Source organism: Lissotriton helveticus, chromosome 2_2 (assembly GCF_964261635.1).
Source record: "Lissotriton helveticus chromosome 2_2, aLisHel1.1, whole genome shotgun sequence".
NCBI classification, from domain to species: Eukaryota; Metazoa; Chordata; class Amphibia; order Caudata; family Salamandridae; genus Lissotriton; species Lissotriton helveticus.
This window is the reverse complement of record NC_136060.1, coordinates 174,826,420-174,846,162: the sequence shown is the minus strand read 5'-3', so window position 1 is coordinate 174,846,162 and position 19,743 is coordinate 174,826,420. Positions and strand designations below refer to the sequence as shown.

General features: G+C 43.1%; 1 protein-coding gene across 1 annotated transcript in view; it reads left to right on the top strand.

Moving 5' to 3' along the window:
• Positions 1-364: 364 nt before the first annotated feature.
• LIMCH1 (LIM and calponin homology domains 1) overlaps positions 365-19,743 on the top strand; it is a 990,782-nt gene continuing 971,403 nt past the window's right edge. The window contains exon 1 of the mRNA XM_078678256.1: positions 365-665. Within this exon, the coding sequence (XP_078534382.1) occupies positions 576-665 (90 nt within the window). The 5' untranslated portion in view covers positions 365-575. The remainder of the gene's footprint in view (positions 666-19,743) is intronic.

Genomic DNA, 19,743 nt, shown 5'->3' with positions numbered 1-19,743 from the left:
AATATTCCTCAACATGATGGCACTCATTTTCGATCCGTGGAAGAATGAAAGGCTGGGTGGACCCACTGAGATTGAAAGTATATTGCTTGACCCAGCTTACATTTATTTTATACTGTGCTTTTACTCTGTTAGGGAGGAAGGTTTACTTTGTCTCTGCACTGGCGGAGTTTGGACACCGGGGCGTGCTCTGCCAGAGAGGAGCGCAGGCCAGGTCCCCGTTAGGCCCCGAGCCCGCAGTGCTGCAGAGGCCCGGCCGCGCAGGCACTAATGAAGCATGTGATTAGTGGGAGGCGGCCTCGGCATCGGGATTTGCATGGGCGGATGGCAAAGCCCCTTCCACCCGCCTTGTTTATTTTTAGCTGCGCTCTGCTGCTGCTGGTGGCGGCGGCGGGGACGGGGTCGCACTTGTGTCGGTCGGTCCGTGGGGACAGCGGCGGAGCGGTGGGTGGAGGCTGAGCGAGCGAGCGCAGCGGTGATCCCGCCCCCGGCCGCCGAGGAGAGCGGTGTCAGCGCAGGATCCCCGGGTGTCGGCGCCCGCTGCGGTCTCCCCTCACGCGCACAGCGGGCTCGCGAGGATGGCCAGCCCGGGGCTCGAGCCGGCCGGGGTGCCGCCGCAGGAGCCGGCCCCCGAGGCAGCCTTCAGCGAGGCGCAGAAATGGATGGAGGTGAGTGTCGGGGGGAGCGGGCCTGCCCGGTGTCCCCGTTGCATGGCGGAGAGGGTCTGGGCGCACTGATGGAGAGGTAGCCGGCCATGCAACTCACTGCGGAGCCGGCTGCGGTCCCAGCTAGTGCACAGGCGGGGAAACCTGTGCCTGTCTCCCGTGCATAGTCCTGAGTGTGGGAGCAACCAGTCCCAGGGGGGTGTGCGGCAAAAAGAAGTCTTGTGTTTGTTCATTTACCTATTTGACATGCTTGCTGGTGAGAGCTGTTACCCTGTACCTCTTGAGAGCCGCTACTCTGTACCTCTTGAGAGCCGCTATTAGCTTAACTGTAACTGTGCTGGGCGCTAAAACAGCCTGCTGCTGTCCCTAACTGGCATTTGTACCATAGCGCTCCTAAGAGGCACCCTGGAACCGAGCCATTAATGTAGGTGATGCAGGCAGAGGGGTGACCGACCCAGGCTTGGACGGGTACCGTCTGCACCTCCAAACCCTGATGGAAAACTTCTTTGGTGATGCAAACGCCTTTCAGGACCGGTTCACGGCGTGCACTTCGTTGAAGTCGAGGGGTTTGGGGGTGGGCGTGCTCACACACCTCTGTGGGAGGCCACTTTCCATTGATAATCCCTAATGGCTAGGCAGGTGACGCCGGGCACCCCTGCCTGCGTATCTTGGTAGTGACCATGTGGAGCGTGTCATGGAGTGACAGGGCCAGCCTTTCCTGAATGACAGACACATTGCGTGACTGACGGCTGCGCCTGTTAACGTGGGCTGTAAAAAGGCTGAGGAACTTTCCATTACTCTGCTGTTGTGTGGCAGTATTAGCTTATCCTGACCGATACCGTCACGCAGGAAAACAGGCCCACACACCAGCCAGGCTAATGCATGCAGGCGCCGTGTTGTTAGCAATGGAGTGAAAATACACCTAGAATTTACAGAGAAATTGTTCTAAGAATTAGTCTCGAATTTTATTGGAGAATGTACCCCTTTGGATGCAGCTACAACAACATGACCAGTTTGTAAGTCGGTTCTTGTATTTGTTCTGTTCATCTGCAGGTCTATGGGTTTATTTTTAGACTTTATCCGGGGAAGTAATTCCAGTAATGGTGTTAATGCCATTAATACATTTACCCAAGTGTCCAGTTTACTGTGTAGCTCACCTGTTGCAACATTGCATGGTCCTGTATGTGTGTACTATAGTATATGCTAGGTGTTCCCAGACATGTCTACTTAACAAGCAGTTGTTCACTTGTTGCATAAAAGAGGTGCCACAGGGCAGCACACCAGAGCTGCTACCAGCCTGAGCATAGCTTTATTGTAGATGGGTGTTCACTGTGTGCTCTGCTTATGGTTGCCCGGGTATGCATTATTTAACAGCAAGCAGCTGTCTGACACCTGTTACATTGCTGTGAAGATACAGGCAGGCCTACAAGCAGAACAGAATTATTGCCTGCCCTTGTCACAGGATTTACTTATCTTTTTGTGTATGTTTTTGCCCCTCACCCAAATGATATCAAATCATATCAATGGCCAAGATAAGCAATAAATGAGCGGCCAAGAAGCAAGAGGAGACATGAACAGAAGAGCCACGCTTCTAAGGCTTTGCTAAAGGAGGGTAGCAAATGTTAGGCACGTTCAGCTATGGCCGAAGAGATGAATAGATGTGCTTGATTATCTGTTTGTAGATGGTCCATGTCCACTCTTTAATTGTGTGCACGGTGTGTATAAACAGGCCCTTCTATTCCCCATACAGCTCCCCAGAGCCCAGCTCTGCAGTCCGATGTTGCGAGAAGTGGCCTTCCATCATGCATTTGGAAACCATTGCTAGTTAACAATTGTGTTTTTGTGTTCCTGCTCTAGTCTGTGACATCTCTGGTCCAGCCCCCGAAGACAGACTGCCTTGTGTTGTAGTCACACTGAACTCTTCTTTGTTAGGAGTTGTGCAAACACTGTGTGTCATGTGAGAGTGAGGCTCAAGCAGTCGCTAGCTATCTGGTTATTTGTTGGCTATCGGCTGTAGTGAAGCAAAGCCACAAGTGATCTGGGGAGACTGTTAGTGACACTGGCTAATTCTGCACCTGAAAATGGCTGATGTACTTAGTTATGTTATATTTATTTGTATAGTGCATTAATCACAGAGAGGGCATACTGGCCCTTGGCCAGGTGTGTAAGTGTCTGGTCCCTACTGTACGTTTAGTGTATGAGTGAGTCATTTGTGTGCCTGTTAGTAATTACTAATGAGTGAATTTTGAACAAAAGCTTTCTTGGGAAGACTCAAATGAACAGGTTTGGATGTTCTATTAAAAAGTTGCAAAGTAGTGTATGGTAAAACTCACTGATGTACTGGTGCAGTACCTGCTTGATTAAAGGGTTACTGTACTGCAGAGTGGGCCTGTGTTGCTTAATATTTACTAGTGCCATTTTTTTCAGTTGCCATAAAATTTGCTAACGAGGACTGTGACACCAGTAAGAAATTGGGATTATTATTTGGGGCGAGTGACTATCCACCTCAAGGAATAATCACAACTCTTGTCAGGTCGAACCTGCAAAGTCAACAAATTAACCTGAGTTCAACATCCTGGTAGCTATGGTACAGAACAGACAGGCTTAACTTGGGGCAATGTGTAAACTATTTATGCAGTAACAAAACAGTAATCATGTCAGAAGGAAAAACAATAAAAATCCCCAACCAAATTAGAACATGTACTGAACACTATGGCACCAATATGACAAAACTTCAATAAGAGGAACGGGAGATATTATTTTTAACATTTAAGTAGGAATAGCGCCAAGAGGCATAAAGCACCAGTGATAGTCAATGGTAGTGGTAGACCAGGTCTTAGGCGCAGTTTGAGGCTGACCCTGGGTCGAATACACCAACCAGGTTTGTCCTAGTCAAAGATTGTACCTTCTGATTAAGTCCCAATCTACTTCAGGAGTGCACTTCGAAAGCGTCCCAGGACCTCAGGGGAGGAAAGCATTTGGGAACTCACAGGGTGTCCGTCAAAGGCCAACAGCAGGGTCCATTCCAGATCAAATTGCCACCGGACAGCTGGGCTGTTGCAGGAAAGGTCTCTTGTAGTTTGTTGTATCGATGTAGCTAAAACAGAAAGCCAGCAGTTTGACTTTTGGAGTCCACTTCTTAGTTCTGGGTATAAAATGCAGCAAGTCTAGCCCCCAAGTCTTGTAGAAAAAAGGCAGGAGTTTCTAGCAACCAGACAGTGGATACATAAGAATTGTCTTGGCATCCTGTTCTGTGCCTTTTATGTGTGCCCCAGTATTATATGTCAACTTACCAGACCTGGCAAGCAGGATTTTATACTGAAATTTCAAAAGGGATGCTCCCAGCTCCACAATGCATATTCTGTGAGATTCAGAGGGGTAATTTCTGCCTTTTATTTGCACCTGGGAGACATTTCCCGCCTTTTCATACCTATTTAAATGCTAACCAGTGATTGATAGAAGTTTAAGTGCAAATGCAAAATATCCTAAAGGAACGTAATTCAGGGAAAAGGTAACTTTCAAAAAGTTACATTTCCCTAATATGTATTAAAAATCTGAGTTGGATTGGATTTTTATTAACTATTAAATTAGTTGTTTATTTTTCTAGCAGGTCCTGTTCTTGAGAAACCGTATTAGGATTTTAATCTTTGCTCTGGCTTTCTACATGGGACAGCTAGGCCTGCCGCAGAGAATAATAGCTTTTGGGTGCTAGTTGTAAGGTTATGTTATCATTACATTTCTACATGTCCGACTTTTTAATATCATGTATCCTGCTTTGTGGACTGCAAGAACTAAAAAGAGGTGACTTATTAATACTTGAAAGGGAAGTGTTGACCTGTAAAAATTATTTATTTTGATAGATCCAATTGCAGCTTTTAAGCTGTTACAGCCAGGCTACAATGGTAGGCCTGAAGCCACGTTTTACACCGTCACTGCAGTGGACGGGACAGTAGATGCTACAGTTCACTAGTAACATTTATTGTACAGGCCCTGGGTGTATTTTGTACCATATACTATTGACTTACAGGTAAGTTAAATACAAATTTGGAATATGACCAGTTTGTTCGGTTTAAAGGGGTAGCACAGGCATTTTACCACTGGTTAACCGGGTTAGGTGCATAGAGGTCTAAATTCAGCATAAATATAGGGTTCAGCAGAAGGTGAAAAATCCAGGATGACCACACAGACAAGGTTGGATTTCCAACACTTATCAGTCATATCCTTGTATTGACAGCTCTTTCATACCTCCTCCCACTATAATCGTAGTTTTTAATATCCAAGCTGTTGGAGAATATAATTTTTCTTTTTAGAATAAAGTCTTTACCACCAAATCCTATGGGTTCATTATGATTTACCCAAGGATATTGACATAAATCTGCTGTTTGTTGTTGGTTAGGACAAATAACACAAGTGCTCTCTATCCCAATAAGAACTTTTATCTGAGAGGGACCGATACTCTCCCTTGGGAATGTAGGGAGTACTGGTCCGTGTGCCTGAGTATTCAAGAGATTTTCCAATGAATGGAGCACTAGGTTTACATTTATTGTGCTTTCCGCCAGATTAGTGGGATTTTGGGTGCATTTTAGGATACTTTAGTTCCTTTTTTTAACAACTTTTGACACAGATTACACTTATTCCGTTATATTATCTCCTCTTCCACCACACAGCTTGACTCCTACACCACCTCGATACGAAACAGCCCTACTTAGAAAAACATATGGGCACACATTTGACCCTAATGGCCCACATATGTATGTAATGCCTACATAACAGGCTGCTGGTTTTTGCTGTCAGCTGGGTGCCCTTCTAGTTGACCTTAGGGTAAAGTTGCTAAGTAGAGTTTGCCTGCTCTGTTTTCGCTGTGATGCTGTGAAGGGTTATTGGTAGCATCATTCATAGCAGATCAGGTTACCAGATACATTTATCCAACTTGGAGTAGCATGTTAATGCAATAGTTAACATCACTGACTAGGTTTAAATGACATGTTCTTCTGCTCCAAACCAATATCTGAATCTCACATGGTAGTCACGGCAGGATAGCAGATATTGTTTAGGTGGTCATTTTCCTCAGGTTGTTTTGGTTAATTTATGAGTTTGGCTTCATATGTACTCTTTTTACACGGACCGTTTCTCCCATGTGTTTTTTATTAACCTGCTTTGTGTAGCTTTACCACATCGCTAACTTGGAATCTGTGTCTTAAACGCCTGTGCTAACCTGCAGGGCCGGCTTTAGCAGTGGTGGCGCCCATTGCGACAATGATTTTTGGTACCACCTCCATGACCAGCTCCGCCACTGATTCCCTCCCTACCACCCTTTAACAGTCTCCATAAACTCTCTCTCAGATTAATTACATTTTTTAGTGTCACTCATAAAAGTGAAGGTTGTGGAGCACCATGAACTCTAATCTATAGCTTGAGGTCTGCATGCAGTTCTATGATGACAGTTAATAGCTCACTGTAATCTGCAACTAACAAAAGGAAGTCTCTGACAAAAGCAGTAACCCACTGACCTGTTTACATTATATCCACATTGTGGTCTGCATGGTTCATGTTCTTTGCAGCAGGCATATTAAGCCTCTGCACTATCTTACCATGAATCAAAACTTACACGAGTCAAAACTACACAAAAGACACATCCGATCTCACCAGGAAGAACATTAATCGCCAGAGTTTTCTTGACATTTTAATTGTTGACAGAACATTTCTGGAGGCCAGGAACGGGGCAGCAGATGATTTTAAGCACAATATAAACTGGCGCAACCATTTAAAGTCCGCACCCGATGCGGTGGCACCAGTCGCACCACCCTAGAGCCGACCCTGCTGACCTGTTCACATTCTGGTCTAGAAGAGATGAAACCTCTTGGATCACCCAAGCAAGGCCTGTCCTGAGCTTCAGTGTGTTCTTTACCTATTTATATTTTAGAATCGGTTTTAACAAATTCCCAGAGAAACAAATGATTGAGGCGCAGGATCTCAGCAGGGACAACGTAGTGGGACTCCCGCCGTGGCTTCCTTGGTGAGCTTGTTTTAGGACTGCAAGGTGGCCACAGTGGGAGACAGCACGCGAGAACTGAATTCCAGTGCAAGTTGGCTAGCCTCATTCGGAGTTCCAACCAACAGGTCAATTATCTAGTTCTAAATGCATCTGTATGCGTCATTCAAGGTACTGTCCAAGGTCTACAAGAGAAATCAGAACACTCCTACAGGTGGACAGACAAAAGGCGAAAGTTCAGCGATAGAACATCTTGAAGGGAAGCATTACAACCTATTTAGATGACCAGGAGAGGAGCATGTTACTATTTCAAGGTTGTATAGAAGACGTAGAGGCAGGCTCTTTTCTCCTAGAGGCCCGGGAGCTAAGATTTGAGTCTTAAGGGTAAACCTGGCAGGACTGAATCGTCTTTCGATCTTTACAAGTTTGATAAAAGGAGTACTGTGTTGAGTACTAATGTGTAACTTGGACTTTCTTGGGTCTTATTCACAGCGCATGTTTGCAGGGTGCTTTTCTTGGTGCTATTGGAGTGTCGTGTATTTCTATAGGTTCTGAATCGATCCCCCTATTCCTGACCCTATTCTGGTTAAACTAACTATCAAGTTAACTAACAGTCAGCCCATGAGGCAAGAACAGCCCCCATGATGCAGATACCGTTATCTGACGCAGTCACACTACGGCACAGGAACGTGTTATCTGATTAGGTCATAACGCTTGAGATCTAATTAGACAAGCGACATTCCTCCAGCCCCTGATAAGGCATACGACGTTCTCATAACAAATCAAACCTATGACAACCTGGACAATCCGTGCGGCCATTGTTTTGATTTCACAGAGAACTTTTGCAAAAGAATGTGCTAACGAGCAAGTCGTATGACATCTTTATTGACGTACCTATGTCCATCCTTACGTCAATCTCGGCACCTTTAAGGTATAAATATTGCCGACCTTGCCCTATGCAAACACACGCGTGGTGACAAGACGGAGCAGCCACACTTGCCGAAGCCGAGAGCAGAAGCAGACCCCGCTGGCAGCAGCCCCGCCTTCCTGACGCGCTGAGAGACGCGCTGCTATCTCAAGCCGAGAGACCCAGCACCGGCGTTTCTGGGCAGCCCTCGCAGGCAGCCTGGAATATCGAGAGCAGAGAAAGAGATACCATTCCTCATTCATCCTAAATTCCAGGTACAGAACTGAATAACCCCTCACAGGGGTATTCACTTGGCAAAAACAAACTTAACTTAAACTGTAACTTTCTATTCCCGCCCACGCATTAGACTTAGGTCAGGTACACGGGGTAGGCGTATTTAGAAACACCAGTTGAGTACGTTTAGTCAAATGTATATGTGTATGTAAATATATTTTAATCATTTTAAACATCATATGGCTCAGAAACCATATCAATGTTTTTACAGTATTATTTTATACTATTGCTTTTAATGTATGCACTTTACTTAACTATAAGTATTGCAATAATATCGATCCATTTCTCTTGTACGAGAAAAGAGACTGATCAATAAATAACACCTTTTTATTGAACACGCCCGTCTCTTCCTTTTCTCTACATTCTGATGAGACTAAGAATGCACGTACTGACTGAGTAAAATAATTGCCTTGTGCTCACACGACTCTCGAGATTGACTCTTGATTAGGGGAGAGCAAAGTTGTCATGTTCTATGGTTGTCAGAAACTAAATCCCTTCTTGTCTAATCAGGGAAGTTAATCCTTCCTTGAACATTCGAGAAAGTTTCTAGCGAACTCTGAGCTTAGCTGGCAAACCCAAAAATTAAGTCTAGTATCGGCAGTAGTAGACCTAGTTAACGTCTGGCCTAGGCCTTTACTGCTGTAGGTACTATTCCAATGCGCAGAGCCTATTGGGAAGATAGGAACTACACTACATGGCGCCCAACGCGTTTGGAAAGGGCGATAAAACTAACGTAAGACATTTAGAGTAACTCAGTCGTGCTTTCTCACTCAGACCCCTTTTCCCACATACTCCAAAGACGTCTGGAGTGGGTGAAAGGTTATATCCTCCAAAACCTCGCAGGAGGGAACTCCTATGTATGGTTCTTGGTCAAGTCAACGTTGAAGGATAAACAGTTCCAAAATATTGTGCATCTAATCTTTGTTCCATAAGAAACCTGATCTGCAAACAAACATAATACCATCCTGTCTGTAAAATGGCAGAGAGTGATGATGAAAGAGAGGCAGTTAGATTAGCAACTGAACTCGCAGATGCTGATGCTACCATGCAAGCAGCAGACGCGGATATAATACTCATTCCGGTCATTAAAAGGAGATCTATAACCTTAAAACTTATAGAAAATGGACTGACACCTAGAGGTGGCACAGTCATATTCGTAATCGAGGCACACGAATATCGGCAGACAGAGGTATACTATTCATGGATACATTTTCCAGCAGCAAATGCTGTAACAAAGTACTTCCACTATTACAAAGTAGAGGAACCTCCTGAAACATACACTCCTTTCGAGGAGGTGGAAGTACCACTCAAATTCCAAGAGCATTTGCTCTTATTTGATGGCGCCCTAAAACATAACAATCACATTACAAGGCTCGGTCCTTTAGGAAGACCAGGAGCAACGTGGCCGGTCTTAGCCGGATACACACCACATCCAGACATCGAAAGAATGCCTGCAGCAGAGCTATTAATACAGCTAAAACAACTACTAAAAATTCATAGACAATTAGTTCAGTATGTAATGCGGACTTCAACAATTCAGCCAGCGATTAAACTTCCACAGCTGACCCCTCACCAGGGGAACACAAATAAAATCACACCACAGAACATCCAATCCTGCCTAGGTAAAGTTCCAGCTAAACGGGAACAAATACCATTCTGGTTGGCACAGAAAATCACCCAAATAGAGGCGGTGTTTCCTGACACCACCCCGCTGGAAAAACACAGGATTCTGACTATATGTCTCCCAATGGGAATCGCACCACACATTGAGGACTGTGACACTTGGGGTACAGTCTTTGCTTCCATCTACACAAAAACGCACGGTGTTCCATCCATTTCGGTAATACCAGATGTGCTAAAACAAATTCAAGATGAATACGGTCCAGAACCTGCTTTAACTCTTGGTATGAAATTACTAAAAGACTTCAAGCAGGTCTCGGCTATATTATTAGCCAACATAAAAGGTGAAGCAGCAAACGTGGCGATCCGCCAGAGGTTAAAAGAGACAGATATAGCAGACCAACCAGCTGAAATAGCCAGAATCATAGAAAAATCCTATGAAGAACTAGGCAGAGATAGTCTAGGTGGAATACCAGTAAAACCGCAACTGACTACAAGTCCAGAAAAAATATTTTTTAATAATAATAATTCACCAAAAAAGAACTGGGATGGAAATAAACAATCCAATCATAAAGAAAAGAAATTCCAGTCCAGAGGAAGGTCTCCGAGGCGAAGAGAGAAATCTCCAAACCAAAGACAGAGGTCACCACAGAGTGACCCCTCTGGGAATAGATATAACCTTAGAAATAGGGATAATATTAAAAAACCTGACAGATATCAAGACATTGATACACGTCCCTCTCAATCTTTTCAGAATTCCTCGCAGAAATCGGAAAGAAGAGGACGATCAGAAGAGCACGCCAAGTCCAAAGACAAGGAACCTGCTCAGCTAAAAAAGAAATTACAATTTCCAAAAAAGAAGGTAGCCAGTATCAAGGTAGTTAACAATGCCGAGAATACTGAGGACACAACTGAAAAACGGAGAGTGGGCTCAGACAATGCTAGACAGCGCAGCAGAGGTGAGCATAGCTCGCAAAGTCCTTATGAATCATCTGGAGACAGTGGACACGAATGAATACCTTCAAGTGGAAACTGCAGACACCAGAGTTAGCAAGCCCCACAAGATATACGAGATAACATTACGTATAGAGGGAGATAAGACTAGGAAAATAAGGGGACTATTTTGGGATAACCTCTCCAAAGGCTATGACATCCTTCTAGCTGAAAAAGACTGGCCACCAGAGTTTGTCAGGGAGTGCCCTCATGGCGAAGAAGTAATTATGCCTGCCTTCTCGAATCAAATACCGATTCATAAAAAATACACACTTGCTAGAAAGTGGGCAGTGGCCTTAGCACCTGCTTTATATAAAAATCATGTAGGATGGGATGAGGATTCTCCTCCTCACAAAATCCAGTTAAAATCACAACCTACTGCACAAAGGCAGTACCCAATTAAGCAAGAAGCTAAAAAACAGGTAAATGAAATATTAGATCAGCTAGAATACCAGGGGGTGATTGAAACTTGCACCTCACAAATGAACAATCCTTTGTTTCCGGTCTCCAAACCAGACAATTCATATCGTCTAGTTTTGGATTACCGACACCTTAACACATGTTGCAAAACCTTTGCAGTGCAAAACTCACACAGTGCTGCACTAATGAATAACATAGTGCGCAAAAAATACAAAACAACCTTGGACATCTCCAATGGATTCTTTTGTCAAAACATAGCACCAGAGAGCAGATATTTAACTGCATTCTCAGTAAATGGCACTCAAAAGCAATTCTGTCGGTTAGCCCAGGGGTACAAGAACAGCCCGGGGGTATTCTCAGCGAGAGTAACAGAATTACTACAACTATATGATGATGAAGCATTATCTTATGTCGATGACATTTACTTAACAGATGATGACTTGGAGACTCACTTGAAAAGAGTGAACACCATAATACTTGGGTTCGCTGCAGAGGGTTACAAATTCAACTTCAAAAAGTCCAGAATTGCCCATCTGACGGTCCTATTCTTAGGATATGAGTTATCAAGTGAAGGTAAAAGCCTGGCAGACAATTTCCTAGAGAAATGTGCCGTAATCCAAGCTCCTAAAACACTAAAAAACCTACAGTCAATTCTAGGCTTCCTAAATTTCGGAAGAACATACATTGCAAATTACGCAGAAAGGGTCAAACCCCTTTATGATCTAATTAAACCAGACTTTAAAAGATCCAGTTGGACTCAAACACACACAGAAATTTTGAGATCCTTACAAACAGACATGCTAATTAAAACAAAATTAGAAACACGTGATAACACACGCAATCTTGTGATCCGAGTCATCCCAGGGAGATGCGGATTCACATACCTGACCTCTAATGAGGGAGAAAAGGTACCAATTGCATTCAAATCACACTTGTACACTAAGGCTGAAATGAAATTTAGCCCAACGGAAAAAATTCTTACAGCGACACAGACAGCTATAGCAAAAGAACGAGCCCTGGCACAAGGTAAACGAATAATAATCGTGACACCGATACCAGCCCTAGAGGCGGTAACAAAGGCAAGCATTCCAAATGCTTAAGCACTCCATCCGAGATGGATACAATGGGCTAACTCTCTTGCTGCAACAGACGTGGTGTACGAATTTGATCCTTACTTAAAAACACAAGAATTTCTCCAATATGAATTTGAATGTCCTCCGCCGACCGAAATTCTGCCTCTAGACCAATACGGCTGTATAATATATACAGACGGATCAGCACAACCCGCAGTAGGGGGTAAACAAGCTTACAGTGCTGCGTGCGCGATTGTTAAAGGTCGTTGGCACAAAGGGAAATTTAAACCAACCCTCACTAAAACACAATCTCTAGGAGATTGCACAGCTCAGCGAGCTGAACTACTAGCATTCAAGATGGCGCTTGAAAATACTGATCGAGAATTCCCCACACTTATAGTGTGCGATTCGTATTATTGCGTTCAGTCTTATAATGAATACTTGCAGATCTGGCTTCAGAACGGTTTCAAGGATGCAAAGGGTGGCACAATCAAGCATAAAATGCTCTGGGAACAAGTAGCTCTTTTACAAAAAGAACTACCAAAGACTCACGTGATACATACACTGAGTCATCAACGTGATGGCGTTCACGTTGCAGGGAATTCATTGGCTGATGAGGCCGCGAAAGCAGCTGTGCAAACGGCTTCCGTAGCTGCCGTCACCCGGTCAAAAACAAAAATAGACAGCGAAATATTACAAGCTGTCAGCGCTTCAGAAAAGGATTCGATAGAACCACTCCCTAAAGGCTTTCCAGTAAAATACTCATACATAACTGATGCAAACAATGTTCCTTTTGCTCGAATCCCTGGAGTGGGGGATAGGGCAATTCCAAACATGGAACATAGGTTAGGACTAATAATAGCGGCACACGAAGGGCTTGCTTCTATTCATGCTGGCGTCTCAGCCACAGTATCATTATTAAAACAGAGATACTGGTGGCCACAGATGAGAAGACAAACAAGGAACTATGTTCTAGCATGTGAAATATGTCAAAAAATGAAAGTATCAACGGTGAGACGTCCAGCGCAGACGCCCCTTCTAATCTCGGATAAACCATTAGCCTGTGTTTATCTAGACCACTGCGGTCCCTTACAAAGGGATGGTAACTATAAATATATCTTGGTCGCAGTGGACTCATGCACGAGATTTATATGGATGTGGCCCCAGCGAACGGCTGACGCCAGAACTGTTGTAAAAGATTTGCGGGTCTTCATCGGCACATACGCAATTGGCATTCTGCATTCGGACAATGGTCCTGCTTTTAGCTCTCGGGCTTATAAGGAGGCCATGGTCAGCATGGGCGTGCAAGTGCGGTACTCTTGTCCATTTCACCCTGAGGGGAACGGAATTGTTGAAAGAAAAAACCGTGACATAAAGCAATCTATAACGGCAAAGGTATTAGGTTCGGGAGCTGGGGGGGTCAAACATCTAATAAGTGTCCAACGTAGTCTAAATAACTTGCCAAGAAATTCTCTGAAGGGATTCAGTCCGTACGAATTATTATTCGGAACTAGGATGTTGATCTCTGACCTTGATAGTCAGACTTCAGTGGTTAAAGAAAAAACCTTTGATGTCAAAGACCGTTTGGCTATTTTGCAGGACTTAAACAAAACAAGAAAAGACCTGAGCAACATACAGTTGAAACAACAGCCAACGACCACTGAAGAATCACCACCTGTCCCAGCAAGACCTGTCTGGATTCCAAAAGTCGGGGATCTAGTCAGGGAGAAGATCGCGGTAAAGAAGGAATTTGGGCCTTCTTACAGAAAAGCAGTTCCTGTCTTGTCTGTCAACGGGACAAGATCAGTTGTACTACCGCCACTTGCTGGAAAAAAGGAGAACCGAGTTGTATCCATCGACCTGGTAAAACCACAACATGTGGCCAATAACAAACAGTAGGCCAAGTGGACTCCCAATAAGTAGCAGAACACCAAGGTTTGCTACCAGTACAGAGGTCCTAACAAAGAGGCTCATCACATTCGAAACGCCTACAGAAGAACAACAAGGACTATGCAACAATGCAATAGAACTCAGACCTCTGAAAACCCAAATAAAGACATTTAGCAGAGACACACCAATCTATACTGAAGTACCAAGTGAAAATGCAAGAAACAAAAATCCTGAACCAATTGGAACAATTGACAGAACTGCATCTGGTTACTTCATCAACTTCGATGATTCCTCTGACGGCTTCAGTGAATCAAAGACACAGCCATCATCAAAATCCTTTAAAGACAAAGCGAAGGAACTTTTGAAACAACTGAAAGAAACATATCTGATTTCTCCATGGATTGAATTTTGGGTGGGTTTTGGTGCATTTATCCTCATACTTTGGCTCATCATGGTATTTACTTTGGGACGCTTCATTGAGGGAAAATATGCTAAAATGGACACAGCAAGTCAGAACATCAACTTGATCCTCAAACCACACACATCTTCACACGTCGAGAAAAGAGAACTTTCTTCAGAACTTTCTTCAGCCAACTTCACAGCCAATCCTATACCTGGTGGGGTAGCCTGGGACAACACTGACTATGAAATTTATGGTCCGGTCGAGATCCTGAAATATCCACACCAAATCAAGATCTCCTTGAGTGACTTTGCAAAACCAAACTCATTTGCTGATGATTGGGACTTCGAAAGTATTAACAACATGATGTCTGACTTAGTAATGTCTGCTAAATTTACAAAACATGATTATTTGCAAGGTTCTACAAATTATGATAGTATGTATTGCTATAACCATTATGGTAACCATTTTTTGCATAAATCGGCACAACCTAGAAATGTTTTAAATTATAATCAATGGGAACATTGTGCTACACCTCCAAAAGGGAGCTCTAGAACCGTGTATGACAAATATTCATATTTTTCAGGTTTTAACATAAGTAATGCTGAAACATTTTATTTTAAATTGTCAAACAAGACAGGGATGAAAACCATGATAACCAACACAAAATTGATGTATTCAGATTCATTCTTCGAAAAAATGAATACTTTTGGATTTGATTATTGGGACAAAAATGTTGATTTGAAAAGTGTTTGGGGTACAAAAGAATGGCAAGTACAGGGTATAGAAGCTTTGTTTAGAGCCTGCATGATCCCAGAACAAATGATATTTTTAAATGACACTGTTCAACAAACCACCTGTCTTGGCTTAGCCAAAATCAAAGATTTAATTAAACCGTCTATTCCAAAGCCAACAATGTTTAGCAATAACTCTGATACAGATGAAGAGATAGACGTAAACCATATATTAAACCAAAACAGAACACATCCTGATTGGAAACAATGGTTGATCTGGCCCACAGATACAAATAACTGTCAAGATAGATTCCTAAATAAAACACAGGGTTTCAAAATGACCAGGCCAGACCCTAGATATCCCCAAAGACATCACCCAGGGATAATAACAACCTACAGTGTGGGCAAATTATGCCTTCAATGGCTACAGACTTCCACACTGCCTGAAATTAAGCAACACCTAACTTTACTTACTGATGGTGCTGACTTGCGTGATTTCATAATGGGACCACGCAAACAGCGTCAAAAGCGTTTCATAGCAGCCTCTGTATATGCAGCATACAATGAGGCCTGGAAGGTTACTCAAATTGAGACAGCAGAAAGAATACGGGAAATTGACCGTATTAATTTGGAAAAATCACTTTCTGTAGTGGACAATGGGTTAATGACTCTGTCCTTCAGAATTTTTTCATTGGACAGCATTGTGTCTTCAGCAATCGATATATTATCGCAAGACTTACTGTTATTACAACATGGTCAGTCACAACTGCGTTCCATTGTACAGCTTGGCTGGACGTTACAAAATCTGCGTTCAGGCTATGTGCCTTGGCATTTAATCAACACAACGTCACTATTCCAAATCTTTAACCTTACTGATAGACAAATCGGTATGGCGCAAAAGGGTGCTGATTATACAATCTTGAGCATTGAAAAACTGGAAAGATTACCAATGACAATGTCAGAACGACCTGTCAGTGAATGGATAATCCACGGAATCATAAATATTCCAATCTCAACCTTCAGGTTTCAATACTGCCAAAAATATATACAGGCTGGCATGTACGAGAAATTGGGAAAGGGGTACCTTAAAACAACTTGGAACCTACCCTATTCACATGCATGTGTCAGTAATAAAGGACAGAAAGTGTTTCTTAGTGGCAACAATTGTGCTATGTCACTAAGCGGCACGCTTCTGTGTAACGGAATTAGTTTGCATGGAGCCTGTGAAGGGAATTCATACAACCTTTCATGTCACCAGCAAGGCGCACCTGCAACTGAAATAGAACCATTCTTTCAAAGACTCTATAATGGGAGTTACATTCTTATTGTAGACCGCAGATGTTGTAGTCTTATGCCCGGGACTCCTTATCTAGTCACTACAACGGCGAAGGTCAAGTACTGTGGACGTTCTTTATTCCCCAGCTCCTTTCCAGACAGGGAGGCAAGGGCATGGCCCAGTTTGAAAATTACTTCTATTCGAATAGATACTTTAAGCAGAATGAAAACAGTGCTTCTTCAGACGCCTACAAGGCTCACGTCATCAAAAGAAACGTATGATCTACAAGTCGCAAGGACGACTGCAGAGATACATACATTATTATCAACTAATTCCCCCGTACATTTCGCGGAAATCCTAAGCGAAATCTTAAATATTTCTGATACCACTGGGGTCTCAAAGGTATTTAAGACAGTATTTTCGATGGCATTAACACCATTCAAAGCCATACTGGGTATTTTTCCAGATTTCGTCCATTCGATTTTTGGCGGACTTCCCCTGATCCTGGGACTAATTGCAGGAATCCTACTCCTAGTCCTTATTTTTCGTTATGGCAACCCATGTCACAGATCAAACTCTCGCGACAATGGAAGATACGATCCTAGCCATTGGATACCGGGACCGGATATCAAAAATCCTGGGACTCTCCCGGCTTAGAGACCTGAACATGACTTGGTTTCTATCATTTCGACCAATGTGGCAAAGGTGTGTTTTACCTGTACTAAGGTGTCTGCTATACGGAGAAGAATGCGTGTTAGACACCTGTCTGACGCTACAATCGGATGCGCCAGTGGATGCAGATACACTGTTGGTTCCTACCAAGGTTCACGCTTTGTGCTGCCCTCAAAGGCTGCCAATCCTGATGACGGCATTCCTGGAATCTTCACCACTACGATTGAAGAGTAGTGAAGTTCAAGATGAAAGCAGCATCGAACAGGTACGACCTTCTGTCAGCAATGCGAATCAGAATGTCAATGCAGACAATCATGCGCACGAATGCATGGTTACCCCTATTTCCGACTTAGTGGAACTTTCCCATGAAGCTGTTGACAGTTTTTTCGAAAGCCTGAATGATATGATGTTCTCTCCAGAACAGAAATAGAGACTTTTGAGTAAACTCGCACACGGCGTTCCCTGAATTCGGCCTTCAACTTTGAAAATAAAGTCACATGAACAATTTCACTCCAGTTCACGGACAGCAATTTTTTCAGCATGCCCCTTAAAATATTTTTCTATATATTTTTTTCCGGGACACTGATCTTCTGCTTAAAGTAAGAAACTATTCCTAGAGAACTAAGATTTCTATTTTTAGATACTTTATATACTTTATAGACTTTAGCTGCCCGCTGGTATGTTCACAAATATTTTATTATGTGATGAAATGGTCTCGGACTTCCTTTCTGTATAGCCATATTAAGAGCCATTTCATGTGTATTTCTCATATACCAATAAGCGATAATGCATAAAAATGCGTGTTTACTTTTGCATTTAATTCATAGCTTAAGTGCATACAATATATATGACTGCAATTTTTCAGTATATTTGAAAATTTCAAAATGCATTTATGTATTTTGGGGTGGTAAGGTATACACTATACTCTATAGTATGTTGTACTATGTTATACTATGCATAGATTAGTAGATATGACCATAGTTAGCGTGGAGTGGGTGTCGTGTATTTCTATAGGTTCTGAATCGATCCCCCTATTCCTGACCCTATTCTGGTTAAACTAACTATCAAGTTAACTAACAGTCAGCCCATGAGGCAAGAACAGCCCCCATGATGCGGATACCGTTATCTGACGCAGTCACACTACGGCACAGGAACGTGTTATCTGATTAGGTCATAACGCTTGAGATCTAATTAGACAAGCGACATTCCTCCAGCCCCTGATAAGGCATACGACGTTCTCATAACAAATCAAACCTATGACAACCTGGACAATCCGTGCGGCCATTGTTTTGATTTCACAGAGAACTTTTGCAAAAGAATGTGCTAACGAGCAAGTCGTATGACATCTTTATTGACGTACCTATGTCCATCCTTACGTCAATCTCGGCACCTTTAAGGTATAAATATTGCCGACCTTGCCCTATGCAAACACACGCGTGGTGACAAGACGGAGCAGCCACACTTGCCGAAGCCGAGAGCAGAAGCAGACCCCGCTGGCAGCAGCCCCGCCTTCCTGACGCGCTGAGAGACGCGCTGCTATCTCAAGCCGAGAGACCCAGCACCGGCGTTTCTGGGCAGCCCTCGCAGGCAGCCTGGAATATCGAGAGCAGAGAAAGAGATACCATTCCTCATTCATCCTAAATTCCAGGTACAGAACTGAATAACCCCTCACAGAGAATTCCTTTAGTTATTCACTTGGCAAAAACAAACTTAACTTAAACTGTAACTTTCTATTCCCGCCCACGCATTAGACTTAGGTCAGGTACACGGGGTAGGCGTATTTAGAAACACCAGTTGAGTACGTTTAGTCAAATGTGTATGTAAATATATTTTAATCATTTTAAACATCATATGGCTCAGAAACCATATCAATGTTTTTACAGTATTATTTTATACTATTGCTTTTAATGTATGCACTTTACTTAACTATAAGTATTGCAATAATATCGATCCATTTCTCTTGTACGAGAAAAGAGACTGATCAATAAATAACACCTTTTTATTGAACACGCCCGTCTCTTCCTTTTCTCTACATTCTGATGAGACTAAGAATGCACGTACTGACTGAGTAAAATAATTGCCTTGTGCTCACACGACTCTCGAGATTGACTCTTGATTAGGGGAGAGCAAAGTTGTCATGTTCTATGGTTGTCAGAAACTAAATCCCTTCTTGTCTAATCAGGGAAGTTAATCCTTCCTTGAACATTCGAGAAAGTTTCTAGCGAACTCTGAGCTTAGCTGGCAAACCCAAAAATTAAGTCTAGTATCGACAGTAGTAGACCTAGTTAACGTCTGGCCTAGGCCTTTACTGCTGTAGGTACTATTCCAATGCGCAGAGCCTATTGGGAAGATAGGAACTACACTACAGGAGCAAAAAACTTCATTACAAGAAGGATAAGTGTGCTGATTTTGCTAATGGTGATTAATGCTAATGTTTTTCCTGCTCTCAGAGGCGTCATTGCACATGAAAAGGTGGTGCAATATGAACTTTTTATTGAAATGCATTGGGGCTTGTGAATATTTTCTAAGTCCCTATAGGGGATTTAATTGCATGACACGGAAATCAGGTCAGGAACTGAGTATGTGGGTCACCTGCAACCCTGCTAACACCAAGCGGTTTTGTCAGTTGTTTCCCCAGACAGGTGTTCTGTGCAATTGTGTGGGTTACGTCTGATTCTGATCGTCAACGCTTATTATTTGGAGTTCTCCGTGGTACCTACTGACTGGCAGGATCCTGTACAATACAGCATTTTGCTTAGCACAGATGTTTTATTTGCAACATTGGTTAAATGTTGGAGATGGATCATAAA